The following is a 15,588-nucleotide window of genomic DNA, read 5'->3' as shown; positions in this document are numbered from 1 at the left end:
TTACACATAGATATCTGACAAATATGGAACTATGACATACACCATATGGACAAAAGTATTTGGCCGAACCTGCAATGACCTTGTATCCAAATATCTTTACTTTAATATGGAGTTTGTCCCCCTTGTGCAGCTTAAACAGCCGCCACTCTGCTTGGAAGGCTGTCCACAAAATTTTGTAGTGTTTCTGTGGAAATTTGCGGAATTCTGTAGAGTATTTATGAGGTCAGGGTTAAAGGCCCTTAACACTTAATCAAATAACATTACTTCAGTAACACCTTAATCCAATTATTATTAGGTTTGGCCAAATACTTTTCTTCATATAGTGTATCTATGGAAAACTATTAGTTTTTGATTGTGTGTTAGAGTAACTAAGTCTTGAGTTAAAGTAAAAGCAACAGAAGTAGAAATAATATCTTAAAAAAGAATAAAAAACAATATTTTTTATTAAACAAAATAGACTGCATAAGTATGGTTGTAAAATGTAATGTAACATAACACATAAAAAACTCACTGAGGTATTTTCATGTGTTGTATTTCTTCAGCTTGCAGGCCTCTGAATGTTTTTTTTTCCCCTCGAAGATAATTAATTTGTAGTAGGGTTTGTTTACCTAGCCTTTGACTTTTCTCCTGTCCACTACATCACCAAATGGAGAGAAAAAAAGAGGAGGGGTTTGCAATTATTATCACCTTTTTAATGAATTTCAGCACTACAGCCAGCCAGTTCACTCCCGTTGAAAACCTGTTCTTGGGCAAATGGCCACATACTCTATTACTCTGCAGAATAACAAAAATACTGATGATGAAGGAGAGGGGACAAAATGCAAAATTATCCATTTTGTCAATGTTACTTACACTAAGGGAGACCAAAATCTAAAAAAAGTAAAAACAGTGCTAAAACAGAAAAAGGACATCCGAACCTTGCGAACAGTTCTTTCAGTACATTGTGTGAGTGCTGTTTCGGGCAATCTCTACTTGACACCCCCATGTCAGGGAACTGAAACTCCTCTGAATCTCAAATAATTCTGAGTCTGAATCTTAAATAATAATCCAATATAATCCGGAATGCACTATTCTCAAAATGTTAATCTCAATATATGATTTAAGGTTTCACACACTTTGCACAATGAACAAAAATACACAGGAGCAATTTTATAGCTAGCCCGGAGCATTCCAGTACACTCACCCTCACTTGACACATGACACATGACCTTTGCGAAATGTACAGGAAAAAATGCAACATTTTCTCTGAGTTTCCCAACTTTTGGTCCATCAATGAAATATGCATCGTCACTGCAATATCCTAATATCTGTATCAAATAAGCATCTTTCTCCGAAGGAAAAAAAAAAATCACATGGGACCCAAATGTCTGAGAGCACTAGTGAAAATAAAATATAGTTAGTTAGTATCCATGTGCAAATTAATTGCCACATTTTCCCCCCAGAAATGCTAACTTTCTATATATTTTTAGTTTTTTATGTTTTCAGTTTCAGTGGTCTCACACATCTTTACACCACTGAATATTTAGCATAATTGATGCATTCCAAAAATTTTGTTATTTTTCTAATTTGCATACTGTATATTATAAATAGGAGGATTTCAATTGAAATTATCTGAAATGATACTACATAGGACCAAATGCTTGTGGATACCTGATCATAACAATCATTTGTGCTTTTTGAACATCCCATTCCAGATTAGTGAGAACCAGTAACCTTGCGAGGAATCAGACGCAACAGGGAACCCATCCTTATTTGGGTGATCACAGAATCTGGTCTTCATTTACATTTGGCAGACACCCTTATTCAGATCTGAGCAGTTGAGGGTTAAGGGCCTTGCTCAAGGGCCCAACAGTGGTAACTTGGTTGTTGTGGGGTTTGAAGACTTTCTGAACCGTAATCCAGTGCTATAACCAATGAGCTACCCCTGACCCCTCCTCTTCATGGAGCTTGCTGGAACAGGTTTTGAGGCCTCTTTAGTTACAGTGAATTAGTTGAAAACTGTGGAAATGTTCTGGACATTTGTTTTTAGACAAATTTACAAGCTAAAAATTAAGTGAGAACATTCACAGCAGTCATGGAGCATTCATTCATTTATTTATTATTAGTACGCACTCCTGTCAGGGTCATAGTGGATATGAAGAGTAGCCTGAGAACAATGTGTGTGATGTGGAAATGCCTCCTGGATGGCAAGCCAACCATCGCAAGGCACAATTTACACAAATTTACACAAACACTTACACATTAACACCATGGTCAATTTGTTTGTGTTTTTAGGAGCTTGGAGGACACTGGAGAATCTGGTGGAAACATTTAAAACCCTGAAGCTGTGAAGTGCTCAGCTGCAGAATCTGCAGAAATGATCTACTTGAATAGATGATGTTTGTGCAAATATTTTACTTTTTTATTTGTCAATGTTTATGGTATCACATTTTTATTATGATTTAAATAGTGTTACTAAATTTTGTATATTAATGTAAACTGAAAGAATGTTAATTGTTTTCTGTATAAAATTGTTTAAAAGCAAATAAAGTTAATTGTGTACATCAGAATTGCTTTCCCTTATCTCAAAGTACATTTATAAAAGTATTTCATATGTTTTTTTTGTTTGTTGAGTTCATAATAAGTAATTCTTTAGTCAAAAAGAAAATGTTAAACAGAATTCACAAAAACACTTTATTTGCTAGATTCAGTATACAATTGTTTTTCAAATACATCAAAAATTATACTGATTTTGATTAAGCTATCCTACAAAAATAAACAACAAATCTATCACATAGAGTTCTAAAGCTGTAACTTCTAAATGTGTTGATTTCAGCAAAAATTAATAGATCTAATTTATGGCTACTTATATCACTTTTCAAAATGCAGGCCTTCCTCCAAGATCTAGGTACGACCCCTGGTTGTTAGCATGTACATGTTGGGGCCGCCTGTAAAGGTGTCTGAGCTGTAAATGAAAGGTGGATCGTGGGTCCTGACAGAGGCGGAGAGGATAAGAAGGAAATGGGTTGTAGAGAGAAGTAGCAGAAGAAGACAGAGTGTTATCTAAAGAGGGGAGAAGAGAAGGATGCAATACCATATCAGGAAGGTAGGGGGCAGTTGGATTAAGCTGAGAAAAGGATCCTATCTCCGATGGAGCTACTGGGGGATATGTAGTGGAAGCGGCAGGGTACTGTGTATGGGTTGATCCAGGTGGCATGGGGTGGTTTTGAAGGGTTGAATGTGAAAGGAGTGAAGCTGTAGAGGCAAAAGGCTGCGATTGGATTTGAGAAGTTGCACATTGGGGAGGGATATGGGAAAAAGTGGAGGATGGGAATGACTGGGGCATAGTTGGCTGGACCTGGGCTATATTTGGAAGTGCTGGAATAATCTGAGAAGACCCAAGAGTTGGCATTGCTACATTCTGGAGGGGAGGAGGAGCAGATGGGATGGAAGGGGGCAAGCCATAAGATATGTGAGTAGATTGAATAGAGTTAGAAATGGACCCAGGCACTACATGTGCAGGCAGAGATGTAGGCAGAGAAGAAGCAGGAAAGGGGTTGACTATAGGGTTGCTAAAAATTTGTGAACGGGCTCCATTTACAGAATTCGAAGACATTTGCGTATAGGATCCAGTTGCTGAATTTGACAGGTTTTGGTAAGATGGATTCATATGAGAATTTGCAGATGCTTGGAAAGAGTAAGGTGCTAGGGTTTGTACAGGCAAGGAAGTTGAAGAATTTGTATTGCCCGGTTGTGGTGGGAAAGAAAAAGCAGTAGTGTTGCCATCCTGATCTGACGGGGTATTTAGAGGGGTGGAGGTGGATTCTGGCATTGAATTAAATGTGAAAGCTGTAGGGATTTGATTTGGATCTGTTTGACCATTTGGATCTTCCACAGGAGGAAAGGGAAAGGCAGTTTGGGATAGCATTTGGGATGGGGGTGTAGTAGAATCTGGATTGTTGGAGGATTGCACTGGAGGGAAGGGGAATGCAGTTGGAGTGGAGTCTTGGACAGCAGAGGGTGTAGAACTGGATGAACACAAACCATTCATAGCCTGGTTTTGAGCTGTATCAACAGAATGACCAGAAGCGCAACTGTTGATGGACTGGCAAGGAGGTTGAGAAAGAGAATGAAAGGGTGGGTTTGTAGGTGTGTGAGGGCTTAGGTTTTCTTCGGGTGGAAGAATGGGGTGGTAGGTGGAAGATGGCATTTGCGGGGAAGAGGATGAATGACAGATGGAGGTATGTGTAGAATTTTGGAGAGATGTTGAGGAAGATGTGATTGGAGAAGATGAATGTAGGGGAGGGTAGTGGGATGAAGCTATGGAAGAATAATCTTGCACCGATGTTGGATTGGGATGGGATGGTAGATCAGTCTGAGTGGAATAGAGAGATGAAGGCTGTGAAAGAGACACTGGTAGATGAGATGAGGGTGTAATTGAAGGATCTGGAAATGAGGTGTATGAAGAAAGTCCTATCATCTGGCTAGACCTGTAAAAACACAGAAATTTTGACATTTTATTGGGAGTGTTTTCATTTTGAAAATTTATTAAAATGTTTTAAAGTAGTTTATAACTATAGTTTGCATCTTATATATGGATTACATATGGTTTAATTGTAGAGGTATAAGACTCACCCATTAAGCAATCCATTGTTCACCTCATTATTTGAGGTAGACTGAGATTGGTTCTCTACTGAATTGGGAATCTCTGAAATATCTGGCATCTGGGTCATCTGGGAACTGAGAAATGCTTGACCGGAGCTATGCTGCTGTACGGTCTGCTCTGGTAAAGATGTCCCATCAGAGCAAAAACCCGAATCAGACAGAGACAGACTGGTGCTTTCCAGTTGCATGGGTTGTGTTAACACCTCAGTGGAATCACATGGGTCACAGGATTCTGGTGGAAAGACAGAACACAGAGTTACAGAAATATCTAATCAGGCCATTTCTAGTCTGTTATGATAAATCCTAAGTAAGTTTGTTTACCTATGTCTAAAGTTTCCTCTTGATTGGGATGGTTCAATTTCCTCTTTTGCCTTGCTTCTCTTTGTCTGAAAGATAAAGGATATGATTAATAATAAGGTATTCCGCAAGCATGTTCTTGTTATGCTTATCTGGAGACGGATATTAACTTACTTCTTGCTGTTCATGCCATTCTCTCTGAAACCTTTGGCAAACGGATTGGCATTAATCTTCAGTTCAGTTATCTAAGGAAATTACCGAAAAATCAAGTATTGTTAAAGTGAGACCATCTCTACATGTGTACTGTACCTTAACATGTCATAAAACACTTCTACAGTCAACATAAAATTTGTGGTCCTTAAACATTCAACTTCCTAAAATATGTATACCCTGTTGTTCTGGTAGGCTGTAACAGTGATGAACTGTGTCTCAGGGAAGGTGAAGGTGTGTTGGGCTCCACCCCACATCATTACATCTCTCGTTTCAACCACGTGTACCCGCGCTTGATACTTGTGCAGGGAGTGAAGAATGATCTTGTGGACAGATTTGAGATTTCAAAGGAAAACAAAATGATTTTTCATGGAACAGTTTAAATTTTTACACATTTTATTTAATTACTAAGGACTAGATTCATAGAAAAAATTTAGATTCATAATGATGAGCATGTACAGTATATACTCACATATCCTTGTCCATCCAGTGTATTGTTGGTCAGTTTGGCTCGGTGGAAGGATATGCTTCGGTTCTGCCAGTGTTCACCAGTTGCAGGGGAGTCTGGGTGGATGAACACCCTGTCTGGAAGTCGAGCTTCAGCTCCTCCCACTACCTGCCATTTGTCATCTTGGAAACGATAGCGAAAGGAGTCTACAGGAATGATGTCTAACAGAAGGATGTAACGCAGAGATGGGTTCAAGCCAGACACCTTCACTTTTAGCTGAGGAAACATCCGTCTGATTGAAAAAAAAATTGATTATATAAATATATCATATTACCAAGTTTATTTATTCATTTTCAGTAAGCATTAAATCCTTACCAGGTTTTTTTTTTTTACAATCATGCAAAGTACTTTGCACACATTTCTATGTGAAGATATATAAAGTATTTAAATGAATTCAGTGCCATTTTATGTATTTCTGAAAGAGTTCAAATATTAACAAATTGGCCTTAAACAGTAATCTACAAAAACTACAGAGTAAAAAGTAAAGTAAAGTAAAATATCTATGCTCTAGAAATAAAAGTCTGTTTCTCATGGTGCTAAAATGAACTATACTCCACTAACTAATAAAACAACCTTTTATGTCAATTCATGCATCGAATAAAAAATAATGCACTACCTGCCCTTCTTGGTGATAATCATCTCTGTGCCAACTGTGCTAAACTGCTTCCACAGGGATACATTTTCCAGCTCTATCTTTATATTGTCTTCAGATTTCCCAAAAGTATCTCTTTTTGCCGGGGGCGGGGGTAGAAGTCGAGGAGGCAGGCTTCGGGCTGCTGTGTCACATGATGATGGGTACAGGGGCATATGTGCTGGTGGCTCTCGATCTGGAGGATAGAATAATGATAATATATGATGCATTCAAATCTGGCACATTTTAATCATGTAAATCAGGAAATTATCAAATTTATGGCTTGTTCTTAAGAAATAATTTGATAAATAGCTGAATGAAGAGCATCACAGGATTCTTATTTTAGTGTTACAGGACTGCCGTGGGTTATTTGTCTTCATACAGCTTATTATGGAAATTATTAAAGAGTAGTGTTTCCTTGCCCAAAGTGTTAACAAGCTGTTATTAAAAAGTCTTAACTTGCAAATCAAATTAAATTCAAATTTTATTTGTCACATACACAGTCATACACAGTACGAAATGTAGTGAAATGCTTATACGACTGCCAGTGACCCTAAAAGAGAATTAAAGTTTACAATAAGAAATAAATATGAATAAAAGAAATACGATAGAAAAATTTAATAGAATAATTAAATTAAACTAGGAAAAATAGAACTAAAAATAAAAATAGAAATATGCTAGGAAAAATAGAACTAAAAATAGAAATAGAAATATACTGTACTACTTCTACACTTCTACTTCTGTACAATCCTACTTAAAATAAATTGATCTCAGTTCTTATATTCTGATATTTAACCAATATGCACAAATGAAACACTTGGGAGCATGTGGCAGAAATTTCCCTTTTCGTGTAAATTTTTTTGCACATGCAGTTTCTTCATTGACTCATTCGCACAACTGATTCTGAAAATTACAGTATAAACCTTCCAATGGTTATTTCTGGCTTTAAGGCTTTATTTGTCTCTTACCTCGATAACAGCAGTCTCCAAGTCTTTGTGCCGCAAGAGCTAAACTGGGGTACATCTCTACTCCCAACATCCTTTTCCCTGTCCTGGTTTCCTTTCACAAATTCAGTAAATCCTTCTCTTGTTCCAAATCGTCCAGTCTTATCCTGAATGTCTTAATATATCTTCAGCTTCAGTAACTTATTCTCTTGGTCTGGTCTTACTTCTTTTTACAGCCAGTGGTTCTGTCTCTCTGTGTTATATAGGTGAGTGTATATTAGCATATTGACCAAATGGCAAAGTTTTCACACTCCCACCCATACCTTCAGTCTCCATCAGGCCTGTAAGGACCACACTCCTGTCCTTCACATAGAGTTTAAGCAAACAAACAGATACCCATTCACATGCACATGCATGCAAATTTCTATTGAGACAAACGAAATCCTTGTACACTTTTTGGGGATACCAAAACAACCAACAAGAAAAAAATAAATGGAGTAATTAATGTTATACAGATATGCAACTCTGTAAGTGCGTTCTATAATAGGGACGGTAACATAATTCAGCTGACTTGTTTAAAAAGCATCTAATTTGTGGTCAAATTTTTTTTAAAATGTGGATTAAATAGATACCTTGGTGACAATATAGAGGTTATGTGTGCTTCTGGCTATTAGACGTGACCTGGAAATGGACCGTATGATTGGAGTGTGTACATCAGTGCTGGTCAGAATGGTTCATGAAGCAAAGCCAGGGGCTTGTAAATTTCTTGTAAAGTACTTTGTTAAAGCTTTGTTTTAGTCCTTAGTGATATTAGACAAACAGAATCAATCAAAAACTCAAAAACAAATAATGTTAATTTAAATCATCAAAATTATTATTCAATTTAAAAAAATCTAAATTAATGTGTATTCTATGTAATGGGTGTAGAAACTTCAGGATTAAAAAAAAACTATAGTTCCAATCAACAGGCAAATAATTTTTGTATACATATTACAATATAATATTATATTATACATTACAAGTGTAATATCTAAATAGTTCGGTCATGGTCATAAAATAAACAAGAAGTGTTTGGAGTTTATTTCACAGTTAAATGTTCCTTTGTTTAACAACCAAAAAAAAAAGTTCATTGTGTTCATTGATGTTTGTTTTTTTTTCAAATAAGGTGTATATATATACCATATGTATTTTACCATAAAATGTTCCTTTAGCATGTCAAGTTCTGACAAATGCCAAATATCTGAAATCAGGCAAAACAGGAATAACATCATTTGCAACTCTTTCTGTCTTTCTCCTTCTCTCCGGTGGAGGTGTGGAGGGCAGGGGTTTGAGGTTCAAGCATGTGGCACAGTTTGGTCTTATTGCTGCAGTTTGGTCTTCTAGGTAAACACTGCAGCTCAGACACACTGCTTGACACATGTCTCAGAAACAGCCTTACAATAACACGGAGCTGGAGAGTAACAACCACCGAGGTGCTGGATGAAATAACAACTTCCCACAGCCATTAAGGCATTAATAGTTTAGTTTGTTTAGTCAGGTGAATAGTTTGGTGTGTGTTGTTAGTGCATTTAATTCTCATTTCTCACAATAAGGAGTAAACAGGATTTTTTAAAAAATTGTCCTGACAGATAACAATTATAGTACAATGAAATATACTTGTTTCCTTCCATGTAAACTTCATGTACACAGAACGAGGCGGGAATTGAACCCGGATCCTTGAGGTGCAAGGCGTGACATTGTCAAAAGCAGCTTAAATAAAAATGAAAAATCCTGATCCAAATTTGGTGACACTGGCAAGGAAAATGAGGAAGAGAACTCAAGAGGCACAAGACTCGCATACAGTATGGTAGCGAGGGGCAAGATAATGTGATTGTGAATGATTCTATACTATAAAATCAAGCAAAAATATATGCTTTTTAAGAATGTTCAGTATAAACATTATAGTTTTAACCTCCTGGGTCGAGGGGTCCGATTTCAACCTCAAGTCTGTGTGCATGGAGTGTGCGTGTTCTCCCTGTGCTTAGTGGGTTTCTTTCAGATACTCCGGTTACCTAAGACATGCAGAGTAGGCTAATTGGCGTTTCCAAATTACCCGTGGTGTGTGAATGACTGTGTATGTGTGTGCATGCTTATACCCTGAACCTGTCCAGGCTGTTCCCAAGTCCACGTGGATAGGCTCCAGAGTTTCTGTGGCCCTGTACGGGATAAGCGGTATAAAGAGTAAATGAGTAAGGGATTACATGATAAGTTTTTAGGTACAAGTCTACAGTATCAATGTGAGATTATACAAAGAAGTCTGCGTAGGATTTAGCTAGATTTCTATAAAGCTGCTTTGTTACTCTGTATGTTAAAAACCCCTATACAAATCAAACTGAATTGCCAACACAAGTTCAGATGTGCTGACCTTGACATGCTCAAACCTCCTTAGGAAGGAGGAATCTTAGGAAGACCCCCTCTGGTTACACGCAGCTTCTCCATTTTGACACGGGTTAAAGTTAAGCCCAGTGTTGTTGTAGTTGTCGTTTTTATTTGCTGCTTGATGGGGGGTTATGCAAGACAAACTGGGCAAGAGAGGAAGTTGAGGTGTGAATGCTCTGCCTCCTAAAGTTTGGTCTACTGGGCTTAAGGTCATTACATACCCACGTGTGTGTGTGTGTGTGTGTGTAACGGAGTGTGGGATCAGGGATTGTTAAATGTAATGACCTTTAATGTGTTTACGAGTGGACAGGTGTCCCACTGTAGGAACCAGTAGCAGTACAGGCACACTTAGATGATATTAGTGGTAATGAGCTGTGGGTCTTTTTTATACCGCGGACCAGCGAATTGTGCTAAAGTTAAATGTCTTTACAGTGTGCTTAACTGCAAACTAAAACTTTAACACCTTACATATAACACATGAGTGCTAAATACCTGTTCAGTCGTTCCTGTGAATAAGATCAGGATATAATATCAGTGTACGGACTGTACTTTTGATCCGTCTAAACTATTTCAGCTGAGGAAGTCCTTTTAAGGTGATCTGTATTATACCATGATTAGTTTCAGTCCTTGTGATTTTGGGAAGCATAAGCTGCTTTGTGGTCTTCATTGTGACACACAGTACCAAACACTGACACCACGATATGTCCAGAACATGCTTAGAAAGAGGATATCACAGATACGTACAGTGATGTCAGTGATACGACAAGGTCAGCATGTGACGTCTCGTTAAAAAAATGATATTTTGTGGCTGGTCTTTTCAGCACAAGCTCAAGACTATGGAGATGTTTTTCCCGCAAAATTACAAAGTTTACAGGGTTATTTCTACTTATATTTTATTTCATCTCTATGTCTCGCACAGCACTGAGCGGGTCATATTGTTGTTCTATTAATCACTGTTGTACTACAGTACATTATACTTTCATCCAGTATAGTGATTCAATCATCTCATCCCTGACCATACAGACGTTTCTGACACTCCCTCACACCCACATACACTCACATGTTCCCTCATATGCATACTCCTATGATTTAGTCATGTATGAACAACGTGATGAGACCAGGAGACCAGTAAAGATAAATTGACCCACTGAGCCGTTTCAGAATCATTTCAACAAAACAGCGTACCAGTGCACACCATGGAGGCTGAGCTGGGAGTCGGAGTGGTGGTCGTGGCTGTAGGATTGTACATCGCGAGCTCACTTTATCTGCTACATAACCCACTTCTTCTCCATAAGAAAAAATCTTTAGCCTTTTACAGCAGGCACATTTCTCACAGAGGCGGTGAGTTATTCTGATTTCTCCTTTTTCCATTATGAATTTGATGAACAACGATAGTATTATAAAAAAAAAAAGTAGTTTTTGCTTTCTCCATAAATTCATAATATTACATTTTGTAATGACAATACTAATCACAATGATTAGTGCTTAGATGTGTTTTCTTATTCTTTTACCCAGGTGCAGGTGAGAGGATAGAAAACACTATGGAGGCTTTTACACAGTACGTAAGGCAGCTCTCTCTCTCTCTCTCTCTCTCTCTCTCTTAGACTAAATGTGTTAACCTATGTGTTGGCAAATATAATATGATGAAATGAAATATACAGTCTTAAATAAGAAATTTTATATATTATAATATTGAAGTTGGTTTAATCAACACAATTTTATAACTACATTACATGACATAAACGTATTTAGTTTGTTGACAACCAATATACAGTATAATTATTAATGAATTGTTTATATTACTGTATATACACTTCAGGAAAAGAAAAACTTGTATAAATAATTTAACATGTAAAAATGTATTGTTGTACATTATATATTGATATGTATGATAATATTATGAATATTATATTATTATAGTATAAATCATACTATTTGTCTTTTCTGAAGTGTGTATTCATGTTTTGGCCACACTTGAGATATAGTATGTATGTAATATATTGTCTATCACAACATAAATAAATTATATATAGTGTAAAGTACGGTGCTACATTTTTTAACCCTTTAATTAATGGTGTCCATGTTTATATTTTAGGAAAATCTAGATCCTTTACATTACCTAAGTGCATTAAGATACTTTATTTCAACCTGTGTGGACTTTTTATATTTGTTATTTTTATAATTTATCAGCTTAAATAATACCTTTATGTTGTTACACAATCCACTAAAGGCCTTGGATTTTTTTTTAACTATAGTTTTTTTATTTATTTATAGCAACAGCAGGCAGCAGAAGCATGTATAAAGTTCAAACTATTTTTAATGAGTTTACAGGTGGGATTTTAATGAAACAATGAACTCCAACTGAAGGATTGATGAAAGAGGAAGTTGCTGAAAGCCATAGTATTAAAGATGTGAAGGTGAAGCAGTCAGTTATACAGCATCAGAATATTGCATTGTGTGGAAAGGAAAGCGGACGGACAGACAGACAGAGACAGACAGACACTTTATTGATCCTAAATCTAATTCCAGACATCCAGCAGCAGTAGAGACAGTAAGACAAAGACTGGTTGTAGGTGCACAAAGGTATATCTTACATATAATCAGTAGACACGCACACAGGGTAATATGATAACTGACCAAAAGTTACAAGTGCAATGCTAAAAACGAAAATCTAAGAAACTATAAGAAGCATATAATTAAAGTATATGAGTCACAAGTAAAAAAAAAAAAAAACATTAAATGAAGTTAAATGCAGGGCAACCTTGATGTGCAATTGTTTGCGCGACAAAATGACAACAGTGCAGATAATAGTATTTGTGCAAAGAACAGCTAGACGAGAAGATAGTATAATGATAATAATAATAGTCATAATAAAAAGTCATCTGATTTCCTCACCAGTGCAGTACAAGTGGGAACGGAGATGCTGGAGCTGGACTGTAATTTAACTCTAGACGGTTATGTTGTGGTGTGCCATGACAAAAACCTTAAAATACTGACAGGATCTGATGTGAACATCTCTTCAGTTAAGTTTCAGGTAGGTGTTACAGAAATATGCTTATTTGCTTTAATAAATATTTAATAAGACACAGCTTTATTTTTATGTTTAATCATTTATTTAGGACTTGCCACTCTATAAAGAGAAGCTTGAGGTGATATTCAGTGCTGGTAAGCTGGTTCAGAATCCAGTGCAATAAAATGTTAGACTCTATAGTAGATGTAAATAAAAACATGAACACCTGAAAATCTCCATCAGGGCAATACAGTACAGGGAAGGACAGGAGAATTGCCCTGCTCGAGGACGTCTTCAAGAAATTCCCCCAAGTGCCAATCAACATCGAGGTTAAACAAAACAATGACCTGCTGGTACAAAAGGTATTTACTCCACACTCTGCTTGGCTGATTAACAAAAGATAAATGATATTTCTATACCTGTAGTTAAAGTAAGAGTGATGTGTTATTTAGGTTTCTGATCTGGTGAAAAAATATGACAGGGAAACCATCACTGTCTGGGCCTCTGATGATTCTGAAATCATGGCAAAATGCCGAAAACAGGTACATCACCGCATTTTATGCGTTTGTGACCTAGATGAGCCTACAATTATATCTGAAACAACAGTGATTCTAATGATTTATAAAGGATTTAGTATTCCATTCACTGACTTTTGAAATTGTATGCATAGAACCCCTATATGCCATACAGCTTCACCCCGAGACGAGGAATCCTTCTTCTAGTACTCTACTACACAGGCCTTCTGCCCTTCTGCCCTCTGGGAGAGAGCCTACTGCAGTTCTACCTACCCAGTGTAATCAACAGGTCAGTAGCTCTTAAAAACTTCTGTCTAGCTGCCTTTTTTTTTTGAAGATCTGAATTAGTGTAAACCAATAATCAGAAAACTTGAATGGGATTGCATTAAGGCTAGCATGTGCAAAGTAATGAAAATATCTTTGTTAAATAAACATACTTCACCTACAAGGAGCTGTCAAAAAGTTTCGAGACTAGTTTTGTAACACGCCATAAATAGCAGCACAAGGCTGACATGAAGTCACCGATCTTCATAAGTCAGTGTGCCAAAAGACATCGTCCTTTGTACATTTTGGAGCTGTGCAACTGGTTATATTCTGAAAATGCGTGTTACCGTGTCGGCTATTTCATCATGGACAGCAAGAACAAAGAGTGAACATGAAATTGCGCATGTAACTGAAAAAAATCTGCCACAGAGACGTTTGACATGATTCATCAAGTTCACAGTGATGTTGCAATAAGTAATTTGAGGTGTTTTGATTGGCATGCCTGCTTCAAGAGCGTTAGAACATCACTGAAAGACGAGAGAGATCAGGAAGACCTTCCACAAGCTTAACCCTCGAAAATGTTGAAACCATTCGGCAAATTGTGCATGATGCTTGTCAGAGAACAATCCACAACATTGCTGCCATTGTCCGTGTGTCATACGGAACAGTCCAAGTGATCCTCACATGTGATTTGAACATGCGCTGTGTTTAGCTGCCAAGATTGTCCCCAGACTGCTGACCCAGGAGCAAAAGGAACATTGCGTCGAAGTCCGCCAAGAACTCCATCAGCGTGCCGTGGATGACCCGGTGATGAAACTTGAGTGTACAGGTACGACTCTGAGTGGAAGTCTTTACAGCAACAGTCTTCACAGTGGAAGATGGCGTCTCCACGACTAAAAAATGACAAAAAAAAACAGAGCTTGTAAACACCACCTTGTATTAGCCCCTCATAGATGGGGTGGAGCCATCCAAGCATAGACCACAACCATCAGGATAGAAAAGCTTTTACCATAGAATAACGTTGCCTTGGGGGTCACCTTGCACCTCTGCTGCCCAGGTTTGATTCCCACCTCGGGGTGTGTGTGCATGGAGTTTGCATGTTCTCCCCGAGCCTGGCGGAATTTTTCGGGTTACTCCGGTTTCATCCCACAAAAACCTGGAAAAAAGCCTAGGCTAACTGGCATTCCAAAACTGCCCCTAGAGTGTGAATGCGCATGTGAATGTTGACCAGAGGAATAAATACAACGGTCACCATTGGCCTACTGGGCCCCTAGATGAACTGCAGAGGTTGCTAGATGGATGGATGATGGATACACTATATGACCTCGCCTATACTGTATGTGGTTCTTCCCCAAACTGTTCGCACAAAATTTTAAGAACATATTTGTGTAATGTAGTAGTACAATTTTTGTAATGGAATGGAATGTTCAAAAAAAGGGTGATGGTTATATACAGGACACACATGCAAAAAAAATGTGTACAGTCTGTTTTGCTAACATGCCAAATGTATATACTTTTACAGGGGATATATACCAGAGGAGGCTATTTTCAAGAACAGATTTGCAGTCTATCTCATTGAAAAGTAAGTCATAAATTCTATCCTGGTTATCCAGTGTGGAATTTCTGTGCATGCTCTCTTATGTGTCTGTGTAGGTTCCCTCCTCCAGTGCAATGGCTTCTCTAAATGTTTGAATGACTGCATGATTGTGTGTCTCTATGTATGATGTTTTGTGATGGGGTAGCATCTTATTCCACCTCTATTCCAGAAAAAAGAGCTTACTGAGGATGAATTATTAAAAGGAAGTATTTGATAGGTGTTTTGTTTCCTTTTTCCAGACTGACTATGAGAAAGTCTTTGTTTGAGCACTTGGTGAAGCGAGGCATGCAGGTATGTTTGTCAATTTCTTTCCTCTTTAATCAAGATTAAATCATACAGACGTAATACTTTCTGTAAACTTTTAGGTCCATCTGTTCGTGTGCAACAACGAGAAGGACATGGCTGAGGCTTTCGCATTCGGAGCCACTGGAGTGATGTCTGATTATCCCACCATCCTATCAGACTACTTGAAAAAACATCCAGCTGTTTAAAAGTTTCATATAGCAAATCATCTGAGAACCAAAACACGACAACATTCCAGTATCGAATA

At 37.6% G+C, this 15,588-nt stretch overlaps 2 protein-coding genes across 2 annotated transcripts; one reads left to right on the top strand and one right to left on the bottom strand.

Annotated features, from left to right (window-relative positions):
* Positions 1-2,857: 2,857 nt before the first annotated feature.
* tbx6 (T-box transcription factor 6) lies at positions 2,858-7,328 on the bottom strand. Its single transcript, XM_053512255.1, has 8 exons — positions 7,259-7,328; positions 6,276-6,486; positions 5,624-5,891; positions 5,331-5,474; positions 5,116-5,186; positions 4,966-5,030; positions 4,615-4,876; positions 2,858-4,469 (listed from the first exon to the last, which is right to left on the bottom strand). The coding sequence occupies exons 1-8, from the start codon at positions 7,326-7,328 to the stop codon at positions 2,858-2,860; spliced, it is 2,703 nt and encodes a 900-aa protein (XP_053368230.1).
* A 3,520-nt stretch (positions 7,329-10,848) lies between these two features.
* gdpd3b (glycerophosphodiester phosphodiesterase domain containing 3b) lies at positions 10,849-15,582 on the top strand. The gene is made up of 10 exons (XM_053510866.1): positions 10,849-10,993; positions 11,168-11,210; positions 12,551-12,686; positions 12,772-12,817; positions 12,906-13,024; positions 13,115-13,204; positions 13,333-13,466; positions 14,964-15,023; positions 15,278-15,329; positions 15,404-15,582. The coding sequence occupies exons 1-10, from the start codon at positions 10,849-10,851 to the stop codon at positions 15,527-15,529; spliced, it is 951 nt and encodes a 316-aa protein (XP_053366841.1). The 3' UTR covers positions 15,530-15,582.
* The last annotated feature ends 6 nt before the right edge of the window (positions 15,583-15,588 follow it).

This window comes from Clarias gariepinus, chromosome 14, assembly GCF_024256425.1.
Source record: "Clarias gariepinus isolate MV-2021 ecotype Netherlands chromosome 14, CGAR_prim_01v2, whole genome shotgun sequence".
In the NCBI taxonomy this organism is placed as follows: Eukaryota; Metazoa; Chordata; class Actinopteri; order Siluriformes; family Clariidae; genus Clarias; species Clarias gariepinus.
Note: the sequence above shows the minus strand (reverse complement) of the source record. Positions and strands in the feature narration are given on the sequence as shown.